This window comes from Mobula birostris, chromosome 9 (genome assembly GCF_030028105.1).
Source record: "Mobula birostris isolate sMobBir1 chromosome 9, sMobBir1.hap1, whole genome shotgun sequence".
In the NCBI taxonomy this organism is placed as follows: Eukaryota; Metazoa; Chordata; class Chondrichthyes; order Myliobatiformes; family Myliobatidae; genus Mobula; species Mobula birostris.
Window position 1 is genome coordinate 156,185,988 of NC_092378.1, and position 21,539 is coordinate 156,207,526.

Here is a 21,539-nt window from a genome sequence, read left to right on the forward strand (position 1 = left end):
AGTGCGTCCTTTAATTGATTCTTTGTACTTACTGTGAGTGCCTGCAAGAAGGTGAATTTCAGTGAAGTGTATTGTGTCATATATGTACTTTGATAATAAATGAACTTTGAAATCTATAGTCCTTCTGGCAAAGGTGCTCCCACACTGCTGGTGGTGAGAGAGTTCTGTGATTTAGACAAAAGACTGGTGATGATTTCACAATCACCGAAGTATGAAACATAGAAAACTTACAGCACAATACAGGCCCTTCGGCCCACAAAGCTGTGCCGAACATGTACTTACTTTAGAAATTACCTAGGGTTACCCATAGCCCTCTATTTTTCTAAGCTCCATGTACCTGTCCAGGAGTCTCTTAAAAGACCCTTTTGTATCCGCCTCCATCACTATCGCCGGCAGCCCATTCCACACACTCACCACTTTGTGTAAAAAACTGACCCCTGACATCGACTCTGTACCTGCTTCCAAGCACCTTAAACCTGTGCCCTCTCGTGTTAGCCATTTCAGCCCTGGGAAAAAGCCTCTTGACTATCCACACGATCAATGCTTCTCATCATCTTATACACCTCTATCAGGTCACCTCTCATCCTCCGTTGCTCCAAGGAGAAACGGCCGAGTTCATTCAACCTGTTCTCATAAGGTATGCTCCCCAATCCAGGCAACATCCTTGTAAATCTCCTCTGCACCCTTTCTATAGCTTCCACATCCTTCCTGTAGTGAGGTGACCATAACTGAGCACAGTATTCCAAGTGGGGTCTGACCAGGATCCTTTATAGCCGTAACATTACCTCTCTGCTCTTCAACTCAAACAATTTTAACTACAGAGTCAACCTGCGCAGCAGCTTTGAGTGTTTTATGGACTCAGACCCCAAGATTTTTGTTATTTTTATTGTTGTGTTCTTTATCTGATTGCGTTTTATTGTGTTGCATCGTATCTGAAGTCACAAATATTTCGTCTCTTTTACACTTGAGTACTGGCAATGATATTATGCAATCTGGAAAATTTGACACTTTAAAACTTTAACTGTTTCTTCGATGATTGAATAATCTTTACAACGACCCGCTCCGGGAAGGTCCTCCGTGGCCGCGCCGCTGTTTCTGGCGGGGACGAGGCTTTTGTCGCCGGGAAGGTCCATCTTGCACCTTACTCGGCTCTCGTTGTTTCGCCTCCTCAGGGAGCGCCGTCGGTTGGTCGGCGGCCATCACGTGGGTCGATGTAGCCCGGAAGGGGACCGGCGCTGGACGGCCATTTTCCGACCCGCCGCGGTATCTGTGTTTACGGAAGGTAGGGTAGGGTGGGGTGAGTGGGGCGGGATGCTGGGGTGAGCCCGGTGGACGTGGGGAGGCGATGGCACTATTCGCTGAGGGAGTGTGGAATCCGCGGACAAGGTTCAGTGATATCTTAGGTGCACGGTAACCCATGGCAACAGGGGTCAGTGATACACTGAGGGTGCAGGGTAACCAATGGCAACGGGATTCAGTGGCACTGAGAGGGTGCGGGGTGACCCATGGAGACAAGGGTCAGTGATAGACTAACCCACGGCAACAGGGGGCATTGGAACCTGTAGTAAGGTGGTCAATTGTCCATTGCCTCAGGGGTTACAGCTCCATTCAGGGTGGGCAGTGACCCATTGCGACAGGAATACTGACACGCGTGACAATTATTTCTGTGAGCCACTGCTCAGCGGACCTGTTACAGCAGGAGGCCAGTACCGTTGGGTGTTCTATCTGATTTACAGGGATTTAAGATGCTCACTGCTCTCCTATAGGCGAGTGTGAACGATCCGCTATTTGGAAGGAGAGTATCAAAGTTCTTTTCAGGATCCTGACCAATATTTGTTCCTCAATTGGCATTACTAAAACACGTATCTTGTTATCGCCTGTGGAGGGGAACAAATAGTCGACTTTTCGGGCTGGGACACTCGCTGAACATTTTCATGGTTAAATAAACTTCGCTGCTTGAATAATCGTCAACAACCCCTTCTTTTCCGCTTCATGATGAAGGGTCTCGGCACAAAATGTCAACTCTTTATTCATTTCCATAGATGCTGCCTGACCTGCTGAATTCCTGCAGCATTTTGAATGTGTTGCTCTGGATTTCCTGCATATGCAGAATCTCTTGCGTTTATCTAGTTATCAGGACACATGAGAGATTACGATTGCAATCTGGCTGTTGCCTTTCTGACCGTAGAATCACTTCTGAATATCTCTCCACCATTCTCTCTTTTTTTCCATTCCTCCTTCTCATCACTGCCCTCTGATTCCCCTCTTCCTTCCCCTTTTCCCATGATCTGCTCTCATCTCCTTACAGATTCCTTCTTCAGCTTATTACCGTTTTCATCTATCACCTCCCAGCTCCTTCACTTCATCCTCCCTTCCTCGCCCACCGACTTTCCCCCCTCACCTGGTCTCACCAATCATCTGCCAGCTTGTATTCCTTCCCCTCTGTCCTACCTTCTGCGCTCTTCCTTTCCAGTCCTGGAGAAGGGTCTTGGCCTGAAACTTCAGCTGTTTATTCATGTCCGTGGATGCTGCCTGGCCTGCAGAGTTCCTCTGGCATTTTGTGTGTAGTAGTATGCTAGCAACTACTCTTTAAATGGCTGAGAGTCAGATAGATTGTGAATAGCACTCAAGATATTTTCAAGATGCCGTTGATGATACACAGCGACATTTTGCAGGCAGCTCAGGAAACTACAAGATATACTTTCCCTGAGCTGTGATCTCTGCAATCTGCAGCCTGTGTGTGTGTCTTTCATTGATTCTATTGTATTTATTTGTTCTACTGTGAATGTCCACAAGGAAATGTATCAGGGTGGTATATGGTGACATATACATGCTTTGATAATAAATTTACTTTGAGCTTTGAACTTTATTTGATGAATTCATATTCTCCTGTCTCTGCCATTCACATTGTGACCCTGTGCCGGGGGTGCTGCCTCCCTCAGCATTTTTGTCCCAGCTGATGCTTGCAGTACAGCACTAAGGTGTCGATTTCTTGTGTATGCAAGTAGACCTTGTGTGGTGAACAGGGGCCCGTGCCATTAGTACCAAGTGTGTGGACGTTCCCATGGTTACTGACCATACGTGCCTGGTCCCGATCCATTGGCGGGACGTCCCAGGACTGGACAGTGTGTTTTTTATCTGGGCAGTTGGGAAAATGTTTGATGGAACTTGAGAGGTGTTGCATTTTGGGAGAACGGACCGGGGGGGACTTCCACAGAGAGCTGAGGAGTGAGATCAAACAGAGGGATTTGAGAATACACATCTATAACTCCTTGAAAATGGTGTCACAGACGAGTGAGACTCTACAGGGTGACTTGGATAGGTTAGGTGAGTGGGCAAATTCATGGCAGATGCAATTTAATGTGGATAAATGTGAGGTTATCCACTTTGGTGGCAAAAACAGGAAAACAGGTTATTATCTGAATGGTGGCCGATTAGGAAAAGGGGAGGTGCAACGAGACCTGGGTGTCATTATACACCAGTCATTGAAAGTGGGCATGCAGGTACAGCAGGCGGTGAAAAAGGCGAATGGTATGCTGGCATTCATAGCAAGAGGATTCGAGTACAGGAGCAGGGAGGTACTACTGCAGTTGTACAAGTTCTTGGTGAGACCACACCTGGAGTATTGTGTGCAGTTTTGGTCCCCTAATCTGAGGAAAGACATCCTTGCCATAGAGGGAGTACAAAGAAGGTTCACCAGACTGATTCCTGGAATGGCAGGACTTTCATATGATGAAAGACTGGATCGACTAGGCTTATACTCGTTGGAATTTAGAAGATTGAAGGGGGATCTTATTGAAACGTATAAAATCCTAAAAGGATTGGACAGGCTAGATGCAGAAAGATTGTTCCTGATGTTGAGGAAGTCCAGAACAAGGGTCACAGTTTGAGGATAAAGGGGAAGCCTTTTAGGACCGAGATTAGGAAAAACTTCTTCACACAGAGAGTGGTGAATCTGTGGAATTCTCTGCTACAGGAAACAGTTGAGGCCAGTTCATTGGCTATATTTAAGAGGGAGTTAGATATGGCCCTTGTGGCTAAAGGTATCAGGGGGTATGGAGGGAAGGCAGGTACAGGGTTCTGAGTTGGATGATCGGCCATGATCATACTGAATGGCGGTGCAGGCTCAAAGGGCCGAATGGCCTACTCCTGCACCTATTTTCTATGTTTCTATGTACATTGATCGGGTCAGCTATGGATGGTGTGTCCCAGCTGTCTACATGACATGCAAGCCTGGGCAGTACGATATGGAGAGCAAGCTGTTGCAGGGTTAGGGTTACTGTCACAGGCAGGCAGGATCATAAAGGCAGCTGGGCCTTCATAAATCACAGTACTGAGTACAGGAGTTGGGTGTTATATTGAAGTTGTATGAAACATTGGTGAGCCCTAATTTGGAGTATTGCCTGCAATTCTGGTTTCCTACCTACAGGAAAGATATCAATGAAGTTGAAAGAGTGCAGAGAAAATTTACAAGGACGTTGCCAGGATTTGAGGACCTGAAAGGTCGAATAGGTTCGGACTTCATTCCCTGGACCGTAGGGGAATGAGGGGAGATTCGATAGCGGTATACAGAATTATGAGGGGTATAGATAGGGTAAATGCAAGCAGGCTTTTTCCACTGAGGTTGGGTGGGACTAGAAGTAGAGGTCATGGGTCAGGGGTGAAAGGTGAAAAATTTAAGGGGAATATAAGGGGTGTCTTTGCTCAGACGGTGGTGGGAATATGGAACGAGTTACCAGTACAAGTGCTGGATGGGATTTTGATTTCAACATTAAAGAGCAGTTCGGATAAGGGTAAGCACACGGATGGGTGCGTTATGTACAGGGCGATGGGATGGGAATAACAGTTTGGCACAGGCTAGATGGACTGGAGTGCTGGGGCACTTTACCACCTACCTGTAGAGAGCTGTGCTGAGCTGGTCTGTTTGTGCAGGAGGCAAGAACAGCATGTCTGAGCTGAGTGACGAGGCGAGTGAGACGGAGCTTCTGAGTCGCAGCCTGTCGATGTGGCATGGGTTCGAACAGCTGATGGACAATGCTGACCTGGATGTTCCGCTGGACGTACACACAGCAGCATCGATCGGGCAGTACGACGTGGTCAAACAGTGGATCCAAGGGTAAGAGGGGAGGACGGTTCAATCAAAATGCCACTTTCTTTTTATTAGTTTCCATGAGAGATACAGCACAATAACAGGGCATTGCAGCCCAATTCCACCAATGAACCTACTAACCCGACATCCTCGGGATGTGAGGGGTAGCCAGTGGAAATCCACACGGTCACAGGGAGAACGTACAAACTCATCAACGGTGGCAGGAACTGAACCTGTGCTGCAAAAGTATTACATTACCATGCCTCCCCAAGAAATAACTTGCATAGGTGCTGTGGTGTGGATTTGAACTTGATGTAGGGCTCTGCCTACCAGGTCAGTAACATAACCACTGTACCGCCAGCATACTCGTGGTTTAGTGTAATTCAGCATCATGTTCAGTGCAGACACTGGGCCAGAGGGCTGTCTCTGCTCATGTGCAGAACTAACCTATGTACATTTTCTAAATGTAGAACAGTACAGCACATGAACAGGCCTTTGGCCCGCAATGTTGTGTGAACCAATAAAATTAGTAATTAAATGGACAACCAAACTCATCCCTTCTGCCAACACAATCTCCCCGTCCTTCCACTTTCCTCACATCCATGTGCCTTTCTAAATGTCTCTTAAAAGTCTCTAATGTATCTGCACCCTAGGGAGTGCATTCCAGGCACCCACCAATCTCTCTGTAAAAAAAAAAAAAGCTTGCTCCTCACACCTCTTTTGAAATTACCCCTCTCACCTTAAATGCGTACTCTCTGGTGGAGACATTTCAACCTTGGGATACTGTCTGCCTTCTCCATCTGTGCCTCTCATAATCTTATAAATGTCTCTCCTCAGCCTCTCCCACAACCCAAGCTTATCCAACCTCTCGTTATAACACATGCCTGCTAATCCAGGCAGATCTCTTCTGCATTCTCTCTCAGTTTACAGGTAAACTATCTGTAAACTATCACCTTGATGAATATCTTGGAGCTGACAGACCACACACGTGAGTCAGTGTGCCCTTTTAGATAGATATTTTATTGATCCCAGAGGAAAGTAGAGTGTCACAGCAGCATTACAAGTGCACAGATATAAATACATATTAGAAGAGCAGTAGAAAGAATAGAAAATAAGTTACCACAACCAGTCTAACAGGAGGGGGGGTCATCACTTCCCCAGCTATAGGTTGACTCATTATAGAGTCTAATGGCCGAGGGTAAGAATGACCTCATTTAGCGCTCTTCAGAGCAGCGCATTTGTCTTAGTCTATTACTAAAAGTGCTCCTCTGTTCAGCCACGGTGGCATGCAAAGAGTGAGGAACACTGCAGATTTTCCAGGATTTTCCATAGGGTCGTTTGTTTTACCACAGCCTCCAGTGTGTCCAGTTTGAATCCTATAACAGAGCCAGCCTTTACACTGAGGCACGGGAGTCTTGTCTGCGTCTGAAGGATCACTGAGCTGAAACAAAAACTCTGTATCTCTCTGAGTCAATGCTGACCAACCCGCCGATGGTCTCCAGACATTTCTGATTTTATTTGCTCCAACAACTTTGTTAAATGCTTTGGGTGAAAACGTATGCGGTCTGATGAGATGAAAATCGGTAGAATTGCAGAGAGTGAAGAAGGTTGTCAAAGGATAGAGCAGCAAATTGGCTAGTTGGAAATATAGGCAGAGAATTGGAATTGGTTTATTATTGTCACGTACTGAGGTATGGTGAGAAGCTTGTCCTGCATAGTATTCACACGGATCAGATCATTACACAGTGTACTGAGGGAGAACAAAGTAAAAGAGTAACGACACTGAATAAAGTGGAACAGCGACAGAGAAAATACAAGATCATAGTGAGGGAGATTGTGAGGTCAAGAGTCCATCTTATCGTACTAGGGCACTGTTCTAGAGTCTTACAACAGCAGGGTTGAAGCTGTCCTTGAACCAGGCTTTCAGACGTTCATAGCTTGTGCCCGAGGGGAGACGGCCGAAGAGAGAATGACCGGGGTGGGTGGGCCATCTGAAACAGGGTCAGTTGGTGCATTTCAGGAGGTCAAGTCGGGAGTAAATGTCAGGACCCTAAGGAGCAATGATGTACGGAGAGATCTTGGAAGGATAGTCCATAGCTCCATGGAGATGGCAGTACATGTGGATATGGTGGTGAAGAATGCTAAATGATGTGCTGACCTTCATAAGTTCATATGAGGTTTTGCTTGATTAGGCTGATAGTAAAATCCGCCAAGGGGATCACCAGGATCTCCCTCCCCCCACACCTCCCATTTGTGAAATTTACTAGAAGCATTGTAGATGAAGCATCACTGAGGATTCCTACCACTTATCCCACAATCTCTGACCTACTCCTGTCAGAAAGGAGGTACAGGAGCATCAAGACTAGGTGACGGTTTCTTCCATCAGACTGTGAGACTAATGAATACCCTGTCAGCACTGAAGTCTTGTCAGTAGAACAGTGAGCTGTTTACTGTATTGTCTACCCATGCTGCGTACTAAATACATGTTGAATTATATTTATTAACTTATTTGCGGGATTATTTTGGTTTATGATATTTTGGCTATGCGTGATATATGTTGTGTGGGTGTACCGTGGTCCAGAGGGATGTTGTTTTGTTTGGTTGTATATATGCAGAGTCAGATGGCAACAAACATGAACTTGACTTTACAGTCTTTTATTGGCTCTCCTCCATTATGTCCTGTTTAAGTTTAGAGAAAATAAGATACATCCTTTAAATTTGAGCAAATCTGGCAACCTTTTATCTAATATTTTCATGTAATTTGATTTATTACTTTTTCAATTTCTTTTTCCTCGAAGTTTTAGATTTCATCAGAAAGTCTTTCTTTTTTTTTTGGTGGTATCCTCAAAATGGACTGCCCAGTCCTTTTTCTTGTTTTTTGTTATACAGTGTGGGTTTTTTCCCTCTTCATTTAAAATTCAATGTTTTTTCTTTTCTCTTCATAAACTGGTAAGAGGAGAATTGCTATTTTCATTTTTTTTATTATATATATTGTACTAGATTAACAATATATATGATTTTGACAATGTTTATCTTAATCTTGGTTTATATTGTTACTGATATATATGAGATAATTCTCCTCTTGATTGTATTTATGCTCCGTTTAAATCAATAAAAAGATTAATAAAGAAAGAAAGAACTTGCTTTGGAGTATTGGGTGCAGTTCTGGCCATCACACTCCTGAAAGGATCTGGAGACTGTGGAGAGGGTGCAGGAGAGGAGTGCAAAGATGTTGCCTGGATTAGAGCATTAGGTATAAGCAGAAGTTGGACAAACATGCATTGTGTTCTCTGGAGCATTTGAAAGCTGAGGAAAGACCTGACAGAAGTTTATAAAATCATAGATAGAGTAAATAATGGGTCTTTTTGCCCGCTTTGAAATGGAGAACACAACTACAGCTGTGAAGATCCCTGCTGCACCTGATGACCCTGTGATCTCTGTCTTAGAGGCTAATGTTAGGCTGTCTTTAAAGAGAGTGAATCCTCGCAAGGTGGAAGTACCCGATGGAGTACCTGGTAAGACTCTGAAAACCTGTGCCAACCAACTAGCGGGAGTATTCAAGGACATTTTCAACCTCTCACTGCTATGGGGGGAAGTTCCCACTTGCTTCAAAAAGGCAACAATTATACCAGTGCCTAAGAAGAATAATGTGGGCTGCTTTAATGACAATCACCTGATAGCACTCACATCGACAGTGATGAAATGCTTTGAGAGGTTTGTCATGACTAGACTGAACTCCTGCCTCAGCAAGGACCTGGACCCATTGCAATTTGCCTATCGTCACAGTAGGTCAATGGTAGACGCAATCTCAATGGCTCCCCACATGGCTTTAGACCACCTGGCCAACACAAACATCTGTGTCACGATGCTGTTCGTCGACTATAGCTCAGCATTTAATAGCATCATTCCCGCAATCCTGATTGCGAAGTTGCAGAATCTGGGCCTCTGTACCTCCCTCTGCAATTGGATCCTTGACTTCCTAACCAGAAGACCACACTCTGTGCGGATTGGTGATAACATATCCTCCTCGCTGTCGATCAACACTGGCGCACCTCAAGGGTGTGTGCTTAGCCCACTGCTCTTCTCTCTCTATACCCATGACTGTGTGGCTAGGTGTAGCTCAAATGCCATCTATAAATCTGCTGACGATACAACCATTGCTGGTAGAATCTCAGATGATGATGAGGGGGCGTACAGGAGTGAGATATGCCAACTAGTGGAGTGGTGCTGCAGCAACAACCTGGCACTCAATGCTGGTAAGATGAAAGTGCTAATTGTGGACTTCAGGAAGGGTAAGATGAAGGAACTCATACCAATCCTCATGGAGAGATTAAAAGTGGAGAGAGTGATCAACTTCAAGTTCCTGGGTGTCAAGATCTCTGAGGATCTAACCTGGTCCCAACATATCGATGTAGTTATAAAGAAGACAAGGCAGCAGCTATACTTTATTAGGAGTTTGAAGAGATTCGTCATGTCAACAAATACACTCAAAAACTTCTATAGTTGTACTGTGGAGAGCATTCTGACAGGCTGCATCACTGTCTGGTATGGAGGGGCTACCGCACAGGACCGAAAGAAGCTGCAGAGGGTTGTAAATCTAGTCAGCTCCAGCTTGGGCACTAGTCTACAAAATACCCAGGACATCTTTAGGGAGCGGTGTCTCAGAAAGGCAGCATCCATTATTAAGGACCTCCAGCACCCAGGACATGCCCTTTTCTCACTGTTACCATCAGGTAGGAGGTACAGAAGTCTGAAGGCACACATTCAGCGATTCAGGAACAGCTTCTTCCCCTCTGCCATCCGATTCATAGAACGTAGAACATAGAATAGTACAGCACAGTACAGGCCCTTTGGCCCACAATGTTGTGCCGACTCTCAAGCCCTGCCTCCCATATAAGCCCCCACCTTAAGTTCCTCCATATACCTGTCTAGTAGTCTCTTAAACTTCACTAGTGCATCTGCCTCCACCACTGACTCAGGCAGTGCATTCCACGCACCAACCACTCTCTGAATAAAAAAACCTTCCTCTAGTATCCCCCTTGAACCTCCCACCCCTTACCTTAAAGCCATGTCCTCTTGTATTGAGCAGTGGTGCCCTGGGGAAGAGGCGCTGACTATCCACTCTATCTATTCCTCTTATTATCTTGTACACCTAAATGAACATTGAATCGCTGGACACTACCTCACTTTTTTTTAATATACAGTATTTCTGTTTTTGCACTTTTTTTTTCCAATGTATTCAATATACATAATTGATTTACTTATTTTTTGTCAGGATGGGAATGTGAAATACTAGAAAAGAGGGGGGAGTTTAAATGGATTTGCAAAGTGAGTTTTTTCACACAGGGAGTGTAGGTGCCTGGAATTCTCTGCTAGGGGAGGTGGTGGAAGCAGATACGACAGCAAAGTTTAAGATGCATTTATACCAGGGGTTCCCAGCCTGGGGTTCATGAACTGCTCAGTTATTGGTAGGGGCCCAGGGCATAAAAAAGGGTGAGAACTCCTGATTTAGACAGATGTGAACAGGCAGAGATATGGAATGGGTGCAGGCCGATGGGATTAGTTAGACTGGTATCATTGTTCAGCACAGGCATGTAGGGTCAAGGGACCTGTCCTGTTCAAAAGGAATATTCGGGCATAGAATGACATGTTCATTGTGGGCATGTATTTGGACATAGAACGACACGTTCATTGTGGGCATGTATTCGGGCATAGAACGACATGTTCATTGTGGGCATGCTATATTGGTGCTAGAACGTGTGGCAACAGTTGTTGTGCTCAGCATATCCTTCACATCCGTGGGTGTGATGGTGTTAATACAAGCAATGCTTTTCATGATATGTTTCGATGTGTACATAAATAAATGAACCTGAATCTGAATACTCCCACAGAGGAGATGTGTCATTGCCCGACTACTGCCCAGAAATACCAAGCTAATATAAACAACTGGGAATTAGTATTAAATATCACTCCAGGGAAAATTGTTTTTCATTTGTAATATGCACGTGAATTACTAGACCTTTGAGTGTGTTGGTGAGTGGTGTGAAGTGTCTGTGGGATGAGTGTGCTGAGAGCAGGAAGTGACATGGTCATGTAGTGGCTAGTTAATGCTTTATAGCTGTAACATTGCTGTCTGTAAGGAGTTTGTACGTTTTCCTTGTGACCACGTGGGTTTCCTCCCACATTGCAAAGACGTACATGTTAGGGTTAGTAAGTTGTGGGCATGCTAAGATGGTGCAGGAAGTGAAGCGACACTTGTGGGCTAAGCACAGCATCTCCTCAGACTACGTTGGTTGTTAATGCAGATAACGCATTTCACTAGATTTCAATGTAATAAAGCTAATCTTTTAATTTTTAAAATCTAATCTTTAAATCAAATACTAGAGAACATAGGTATGAGGAGAAAGTTTAAAGGAAATTTTACCTGGCTGGTGGCGTAGTGGCATCAGCGCCAAACTTCGGAGCGAAGGCTCCCGAGCTCGAATCCAGCCGGCTCCCTTGCACGCTTTCTATCCATGCTGGGTTGAGCGTCGAGCTAGCAACTCAGCCTCGTAAAAATAAGAAAGCCTGCTCAAAAACACGCCATCATGATGGCGTCCCAATGACTCTACTCGGAGTTAAGGGCTTTCTTCTTCTTCTTCTTAAAGGAAATTTGCAAGACAAGTTTTTTTCACACAAAGAGTTGTAAGAATATATTGACGAAAATCTGACAAATAAAGCTAATCTTTAATCTGTAATCTGATAATCTCTTTCCTTGGTGTAGAGGAGAGGTGAATGCTAACCAGAAGAACCAGGGTGGTTGGACTCCCTTGATGTATGCATCATACATCGGCCACGACACCATCGTTCACCTATTGCTGGAGGCAGGAGTGGATGTCAACACAACGACTGAGAGAGGACAGAGCGCCTTGATGTTGGCAGCGAGCTGTGGAAATGAGAGCATCGCTTATTTTCTGCTTCAGGTTAGTTGGCATCAGGCTGAGTGTTTCTGGCTCATCAACCTACCCTGGGCATTGGCATGGAGGGCAGAGGGCATGTCCAAGATCTGCATGGGAGAGAGAAACTGTTGGGCTGCTGTTGCCACAGTGGTTGTTACTGGACTATAAGACATAGGAGCATAAGGTTAATTTATTATCAAGGTATAGTAATAGGCACCTGTTAGTCTCATGAGACCATGGATTTGTGCCTTGGAAGGTTTCCAGGGCACAGGCCTGGAAGACCGGTAGTTGCCCATGCTGCAAGTCTCCCCTCTCCATGCCACCAATGTTGTCCAAGGGAAGGGCAAGGGCCGATACAGCTTGGCACCGGTGTCGTTGCAGAGCAATGTGTGGTTAAATGCCTTGCTCAAGGACACAACACGCTGCCTCAGCTGAGGCTCAAACTAGCGACCTTCAGGTCACTATCCAAACGCCTTATCAAGGTATACAGCTCCTTAATTCTTCTTCTTCAGATAACCATGAAACCAAGAAAGAAAAGAAAGGCAGCACAGTCATTAACCCCCAAGTCCTTCCTCCCCACTCAAAAAAATGAACAAAAGCAGAACTGGCACATCGACCCCAAATCTCACTTCCCCTGCACATGGAAAAAAATGAGAAAAATTGAGCAAAAAACACAGAATATGAAAAAACCAGAAGATTGAAAAAGAAGTCCAAAACGCAGAATACTTGGGTAGCATTCTCCCTCTCTGTATCAGAGTGATCTCACCAGTGATTAAAAGTCTCCCTTCTTAGCAGAGCGATTTCCCCCAGCAATAAAAAGGCAGGCAGCTGGCGTTGCAACCTCCCTCATCGCTTTAATCAGCAAACAATAGAAGCTTTAATTGGCGAATTGGAGTCAAATATTGGCTCACAGCCTTCTCACCATGAGGTTCCCACACGCTGCCTCTGCCTCCACGAATCCCCTTGGAGACTGCAGAGCACTGTAACACCCAAATGATCTCTGAACTGCAAATCACAGGCTCCAACAGTTCCAGAATCACATTCAAGACAGAAAAAAAAGGTAAAAGACATAAAAGAAGTGAAAAATACGGTTTCATGGTCTGTCCAGAAGATGTCGACCGATGGAGCGTTGTTTGCAGGCACCATCTTGACCATAATTAGGCCATTTGGCCCAATAAATCTGTTCTTCTGATTTGTCATGGATCAGATGGCTGATTTTTTTTATCCCTCTGCAATGACAACCAATGACAGCCTTACTAATCAAGAACCTATTAACCTCAGCTTGTGAATATACCCAATGACTTGGCCTCCATGGCCATCTGTGGCAGTCAATTCCACAGATTTGCCATACCCTGGCTAAAGAAATTCCTCCTCATTGTTCTAAAGGGACGTTCTTGTATTCTGAGACTGTGATGTCTGGTCCTAGGCTCACCCACTATAGGAAGCATCATCGCCACATCCATTCTATCTAGGCCTTTCAATATTTGATAGGTTTCAATGTGATCTCCCCCTCCCCTTATTCTTCTAAACTCCAATGAGTACAAATCCTGTTCCATGCCACAAGGCCTGGGACCCGGAGGTCTGGGTGATCCCATCAGGACAGCCAAGAAGTTTATATTCCAGTAACTGAATAAATCTAATGTTATGAGTTGGTACCAGTGACATTAACCATGGAAATTCTCATCATTAGCAATCTGACCTATATGCAAGTGGAGGCATGGCAAGTATAGTTAACTGCCCTCTGAAATGGCTCAGCAAGACACTCAGTTAAGATCATAAGACATAGGAGCAGAATCAGGCCATTCAACCCATCAAGTCTGCTGCACCATTCCATGGCTGATTTATTATCCCTCTCATCACCATTCTCCTGTCTTCTCCCTGTAACCTTTGATACCTTTTCTAATCAAGAACTGATCATCCTCAGTTAAGGATGGACAGTGGGCTAACAACATAGGAGTATGAGAGGTGACTTTATGGAAGTGTTTAAAACTATGAGAGGCATAGATAAAGTGGATGGTAACAATCTTTTCTCCAGGATAGGGGAGTCCAAAACTAGGGTCTCTAAACTTAGGATGGGAGGGGAAAGATTTGAAAGGAACCTGAGAGGCATCTATTCCACACAGGGTGGTGAGTAAATGGAATGAGCTGCTAGAGGAAGATGTCGAGGCAGGTACAATAGTACCATTTAGCAGCACTTGGAGGGATGGGCTTACCAGGATGTGGGCCAAACACAGGAAATTGGGACCAGCTGGGTGGGTATTGTGGTTGGCATGGACCAGTTGGGCCAAGAGGCCTGTATCCAGGTGAATTGCTCTGTGATTGTAATTGTAAGGGAGCAGACTAAGAAGGTAATGTTGCACACGGGTGGATAACTCGCCATGGAAGAATGCGATCTATCCTACTCTGTCATGGCAAATGAGAGGAGATAATTGGGACCCCGACATAGTGGTTGGCAAGAGCTGCTTGGGCTGCAGGGCCTCTATCCATGCTGTATTGCTCTCTGACTCTAATGATTACTGGGCGCGTCAACAATGTTCATGTGCCGAGAACAAATGAAAATATTAGAGTTACAGAGGGGAAGTTTGTCGCCTTCAAACATTGAAGGAGAGCTTTGCATGTGATTTGTAGCCCGAACAGCTGGCCATGTTTATTTACCCCCATACTGGTGCAACTCAGGTTCAGAGTAACCGTTATTGGGGTGCCATGGTAGTGTAGCAGTTAGCACGACGCTATCACAACTTGAAGTTCAGGTCAGTTATTCAGGTTTGTACATGCCTTCCTGTGTGCGTTTGGGTTTCCTCCTGGTGCTCCGCTCTCTTCCCGCACTCTAAAGACGTACGGGTTAGTAGGTTAATTGGTCATTGTAAATTGTCCTGTGATTAGATTAGATTTAAATCGCTGGGTTGCTGGGTGACACAGCTCATTGGACCGGAAGGGCCGGTTCTGTGCTGTATCGCTACACAGAATAAATAAAACTAAAAATGATCTCACAGCTACAGTTCCTTCTGCTCGTGTTATAAATGTTTATGATTCTAGGACAGCAGAGATGATCTGTGAGAAACAATTATACAGACCTCAGAACTATAGTAAGTTGACCAGACATTAACATAGAGATATTACAGGAGAGTGAGTGGCATGGTAGCTTAGTGGTTATAGCACATCGCTTTCCAGTATCAGCAATCATTGATCAGGGTTCAATTCCCAGCACTGTCTGTAATGCATTTGTACGTTCTTTCTGTTTCCGCTCGAGTTTGATCCGGGTGCTCTGGCTTCGTCCCACATGGTTTAGTTAGGGTTAGTGAGTTGTGGGAATGGTAAGTTGGTTACAGAAGCATGGCAACGCTTGGGGCTGCCCCAATGTGTTCTGAACACACGCATTTCACTGTATGTTTCAATAGATAGATAGCTAAGGTGCCTGAGACTTTTGCACAGTACTGTATTTGTCAACATAGAGCAGAGCACATTTGTAAATCTGGTGGGAGTAAAGGTCATTGGGAATGGTCAGGGTGGAGTGCTGCTGGCCGGGGGGTGGGGTGGGTGCAGTGATGGCAGAGGAGTGCCAGGGACAAGGGGTGGTGTGGGTGCTGACTAACCCAGTCCTGAGACACCAGGTGGTGCTTCCTGCTCCCTCCCTCTGCCTTCCCCTTTTCCCAACCATGTTTCCCCTTTCCTGCCCCTATATATATATATATATACACACACACACACACGCCTACATACACATACAAACACACACACAATACACACACGCCTACATACACATACAAACGCACACGCCTACATACACATACAAACACACACACACGCCTACATACACATACAAACACACACGCCTACATACACATACAAACACACACACACACACACGCCTACATACACATACATACACATACAAACACACACACACACACAGACACACACGCGCATACACATCCCTAAGACTTTTGCACAGTACCGTACACGTAACAAAAAAGCTAATCTTTAACCTTTAGTAAAATGAAAGGGGATTGTAACTGAAAAGAGGATTTTGTTGAGATGTCAGGATTCGAATCAGGTTTATTATCTCTGACATATGTCATGAAATTTGTTTGTGGCAGCAGTACAGTGAAATACATAAAATACACTATAATTTACAGTAAGAAATATATGCAGTGCCCATAAAAAAAGTATTCCCCACCCCACTTGGAAGTTTTACAACATTCAGTCACAGTGGATTTAATTTGGCTTTTCTGACACTGATCAACGGAAAAGAATTTCCCGTATCAAAGTGAAAATAAATTTCTACAAATTGGTCTAAATTTATTACAGTTATTGAACACAAAATAATTGATTGTGTAATTACACCCCCTTCAAGCGAGTATTTAGTAGATGCACCTTCGGCAGCAATTACAGCCTTGAGTCTGTGTGGATAAGTCTCTATCAGCTTTGGACATCTGGACACTGCAGTTTTTCCCCATTCTTCTTTACAAAACTGCTCAAACTGTCGATTGCATGAGGATCATGAGTGAACAGCCCTTTTCAAGTCCAGCCATAAATTCTCAATTGGATTGGGGTCTGGACTCCGACTTGGCCACTCCAGGACATTAACTATTGTTTCCTGTGTAGCTTTGGCTTTATGTCTTGCTGGAAAACACATCTCCCAAGTTGCAGTTCTCTTGCAGACTGTGTCAGTTTTCCTCCAAGATTTCCCTGTATTTTGCTGCATTTGTTTTTACCCTCTACCTTCACAAGCCTTCCTGGGCCTGCTGCAGTGAAGCATCCCACATGGTAGGGATGGTGTGTTTTTGGTTTCACCAGACCATAGAACCTTCTTCCAGCTGAATTCAGAGTCTCCCTCATGCTTTCTGGCAAACTCCAGCTGAGATTTCATGTGAGTTTTTTTCAACAGTGGCTTTCTCTTTGCCACTCTCCCATAAAGTTGCAACTGATGAAGCTCCCGAGCAACAGTTGTTGTATGCACAGTCTCTCCCATCTCAGCACTGAAGCTTGTTACTCATCCACAGTTGCCTAAGGTCTCTTGGTGGCCCCCAACCCCTACCCCCCAGACCTCAATGGGATTGCCACTGGAAGGATAAGCTTGATGGACAGAACCCTTTCCTTGTCAACAAATACAAAATGCTGGAGGAACTCGACAAGTCAGGCGGATTCTATGGAAATATTTAAGGTCTTGACCCAAAACGTCGACTGTTTATTCGTCTGACCTGCTGAGTTCCTCCAACATTTTGTGTGTGTTGCTCTGGATTTCCAGCGTCTGCAGAATCTTGAGCTGAAGCATTTTGTTGTGTTGATGCAGCAAGGGGCCGAGATGGAGATGAAGGACAGCAGGGGCTGGACTGCCCTATTCCACTGTACCAGCACCGGGCACCAACAGATGGTCAAGTTCCTTCTGGACAATGGAGCAGATGCAAATGTCAGGTAAGAGTGGACACATGAAATGTTTTTAAAAATTTATTATCAAAATACATATATGTTACCGTACACTAAGATTCATTTTCTACGACCAGAGGGCACAGCCTCAGAATAGAAGGGCGTCCCTTCTGAATAGAGATGAGGAGGAACTTCTTAGGCCAGATGGTAGTAAATCTGTAGAATTCTTTATCACAAATGGCTGTGGAGGCCAAGTCATTTGGTATATTTAAGATGGAGGTTGATAGGTTCTTGATTAGTGAGGGCATCAAAGATTATGGGAAGAAGGCAGGAGAATGGGGTTGAGAGGGAAAATAAATCAGCCATAATGGAATAACAGAGCAGTCTTGATGGGCTGAATGGCCAAATTCTGTATTTCTTACAGTCTTAAGTGGATTGGTAACAATGAGTTGGCATAGACATAGTGGGGCTGAAGGGGCTGTTTCTGTGCTGTACAACACTTATCATTTCCATCACCCCTTTCTTGCTATCTCCAAGCACCCTCAGGAGTTGCTGTTGCTGCCCACCTCCCTGCAGTGACATTGATATCTTCTGTTTCAGAGAGCCCACATACGGATTCACCCCCCTGATGGAAGCTGCTGCTTCGGGCCATGAGATCATTGTCCAGTACCTACTGAACCATGTACGTGTATCTCACCTCTACCATCCTGTGTCATGGTAACGGCTCTGGGTGCGGCGCATTGGAGATGTGAAACGTGAGCTATGTGCAGCCATCTTCTGCCAGGGACCTGGGCTGACGGTCTGCTGTGTGGTGCAGCTGCCCAGTGTGATGGGCTCCACCGAACAGAGCTGAAAGACAACAGTCTGTCCCAGCCTGAGCAGCACACATAAAATGCTGGAGGAACTCAGCAAATCAGGCTGCATCTATGGAGAGGAATAAACAGTTGATTTGGGCTGAGACCCTTCATCGGGAATAGATCACGTCACAATCAATCTAGTCCTGATGAAGGGCCTCAGCCTGAAACATCAACTGTTTACTCTTTTCCATAGGTGCTGCCTGATCTGCTGAGTTCCTCCAGCAGTTTGTGTATTGCTCTGGACTTCCAGCATCTTGTGTTTAGTCCCAGCCTGTGCTGTACCAGCTGACCGATGGGCTGGAGTGGGGCCAGGCAGAGTGGTGACCACTCAAGTGTCCAATGTCTGCAGCGCGTTGGATCGATGGACACGCATGATAACCATGTCCAATTGTAGCACCCGTCATCCATGGTTATAGGCTCTGTGTAGTGCTCTCTTAAATGTCTCTGTGCTCCTGCAGCCTATAGATGGGCCTGTGGGCTCTGTATGCTCATGCTCATGGGGTATGTGTTCTGGGACGTGTGTGTGTGCGCGCGCACATACATCAAGGATCAACTTTATTCACCATATACACTTACATATCTCCATATATCTCAGAAGGGAATTGGCTTTTTTAAACTATGCTCCCAAACTATGGAATTCAGTGCCTAAATCTATAATTCAATACTCAACTACATTTTTAAGTACCAGCTCAAAACGTATTTATTTAAACTTACTTTTAAGTAACTTCATTTTGTTTTTTATTTTCATGTTTATTTTTATTTTTTATTTTTAAATTTAATTTCATATATGCACATAAGTGCATTGTAAAGCACTTTGAACTGCATTGTCTGTATGAAAAGTGCTCTCTAAATAAATTATTAATATTTGTATGTATTAGGAATTTGCTGTGGTGTGTTGGAACGACATGTAACAAAAACATTTAACAAATATAAAGAATTATATAAAAAATAACAGGTTACCGTGTGGCTATGGAATAAAATGTGCATAAATACATAAATACCGGCATGTATTTTCAATGTAAACAGTGGCTTAAAGTGTTTACAGTGCAGTCACTGAAGTAATAGATGGGGGCGGGGGGGCAGCATAACTAGAATGGTTAACGGTGTGAGGGAAGATACTGTTAAGATGGTATTAAGTTTTTGTTTTAATAGCCCTATAGCTCTTGCAGTGTCTGTGTGTGTGTCCAAGCTAAATAATTGTCCACACAGGATGTTCAAGTCGATGTGAAGGATGACAATGGAGACACGGCCCGCTCCTTGGCTCTGACGTATGGATACATGAAGATAGCAAGTCTCATTGACCTGCACACTGCCCCGGTGTCGAAGTCAGTCCGCAGGGACACAGGTAGGTTGCAGTTCAGCTGGTTTCAGGGAGAGCAACACACAGCTGCTGACTGCTCAGTGCTTGGGATATAGAGTGTGTAGCAGTTAGTGCATCACTTTACAGTGCCAGCCAGCGATCACCGATCAGGGTTTAATTCCCACCGCTGTCTGTACGCAAATTGTATGTTCTTCCCGGGAACACATGGGTTCCTCCGGGTGATCCATTTCCTTCCACGTTCCAAAGATGTATGTGTTGGGATGAGTAAGTTGTTGGCATGTTGAGTTGGTGCTGAAAACACAGCGACAGTTTCACACTGCCCCCAGCACATTCTCAGACTTGTCGATTTTTGACACAAATGATGCATTTCACTGTAGGTCTCTATGTACATGTGATAAATAAAGCTAATTTTTATAAAGATTTATAAAATCACGAGGGGTGTAGATAAGATGAACACAGTCAGTCCTTTTCTGCAGGGTAGAGGAGTCCAGAGCCAGAGGACATGGGTTTAATGTGGGAAGAGGAGGAGGAGGAACTTATTCACAGCCAGGACAATGTGTCTGTGGAATGAGCTGTCAGACAAAGTGACTGAGGCAGGAACATAGAAACTGCACGTCAAAAAAGGACAATCTTAAAGATAGTCATGGTGATTTAAATATGAAGGCACATGGGAAAATCTAGTTGGTGTTGATCACTAGAGAGGGAATTTGTGGAATGCCTGTGAGATGGCTTTTTAGAGCAGCTTGTGGTTGAGCCCACTGGGGTTGCGAGGGATAATAAATCAGCCATGATGGAATGGCAGAGCATCTTGATGGGCCGAATGGCCTAATTCTGCTCCTATGTCTTATGATATAGTTACAATGTTTAAAAGACACTTGGACAAGGTACATGGATAGGAAGGAAGGGTTCAGAGGAATATGGGCTAAACACAGGCAAATGGGACTAGTTCAGTTAAATGAATTGATCAGCATGGACCAGTTGGGCCGAAGGGTCTGTTTTACTGTATGACTGAATATGATTCCGAGGCATCTGCCTCAGAAAGTATCGCACACCCTCCATGTCAATAAATTGCCCTTCAGGTTCTTTTTATTCTTTCCCCTCCCACATTAAACCTGTGTCCTCTGGCTTTGGACTCCCCTACCCTGCAGAAAAGGACTGTGTGTTCATCTATTACCTGCGCCTCGTAATTTTATAAACCTCTATAAATATTAGCTTTATTTATCACATGTACATAGAGACATACTGTAATGTGAAATGTGCTGTTTGCGTCAACAATTAACACAGTCTGAGGATGAACTTGGGGCAGGCCGCAAGTGTCGTCATGCTTTCAGCACCAACGCAGCATGCCTACAGCTCATTAAGCCTAACCTGTACATCTTCGGAATCTGGGAGCACCAGGAGGAATCCTGGGGAGAACGTACAAACTCCTGCCTCACTGGGGCTGACCAGTGGAAGCCCGAGTCTAGTCCGCCGAAAGCCGAAGACGGCCTGTCTTGGGGTTCGAGGACTCTACATGTGAGGGTGGCTGGGAAGAACAGGGCTTGTTTTGTTTTGTTGTTGTGTTAATTGTTCTGTGTTGTTCCGCTGAGCGTTATGGGCATGTTTTGTTGGTGCTAGAATGTGTGGAGACACTTGCGACCTGCCCCAGCACACCCTTAACAACCAACTCTAGCTTTTAGCCTTCACTAAGCCTGGCAGAACTGTGCCTACTGACAGGAAAAGGGGTAAAGACAGGTTACTGACGCCTTAAGAACCAGTTGCTTCAGGCAGCCGTGATTGGCAGCTCATCTAGGACAAGGAAAGCTCTGATCTCAAACCTCCACTGTCTGGGAAGCAATGTCCATGGTCAAACCCAACCACCAGAGGGCCTCACATTTCACTATGTTTTGCTGTACATGTGATAAATAGACTTGGATCGTGAACGTAGAAAGGCTTGGAGTGGGGGTGGGGGTGAGCTGCAGGAGACC

The 21,539-nt window shown here is 45.0% G+C and overlaps 1 protein-coding gene across 3 annotated transcripts in view; it reads left to right on the forward strand.

The window, feature by feature from the left end:
- Positions 1-1,208: 1,208 nt before the first annotated feature.
- The window catches only part of anks3 (ankyrin repeat and sterile alpha motif domain containing 3), a 47,690-nt gene continuing 27,359 nt past the window's right edge, over positions 1,209-21,539 (forward strand). For 2 of the 3 annotated variants that reach the window (XM_072269264.1, XM_072269265.1), the window contains exons 1-6: positions 1,209-1,282; positions 4,933-5,116; positions 11,853-12,051; positions 17,321-17,442; positions 17,995-18,076; positions 19,461-19,596. In XM_072269264.1, coding sequence (XP_072125365.1) covers positions 4,947-5,116; positions 11,853-12,051; positions 17,321-17,442; positions 17,995-18,076; positions 19,461-19,596 — 709 coding nt within the window. In that variant the 5' untranslated portion in view covers positions 1,209-1,282; positions 4,933-4,946. The remainder of the gene's footprint in view (positions 1,283-4,932; positions 5,117-11,852; positions 12,052-17,320; positions 17,443-17,994; positions 18,077-19,460; positions 19,597-21,539) is intronic. The other variant, XM_072269266.1, reaches the window with a different exon arrangement.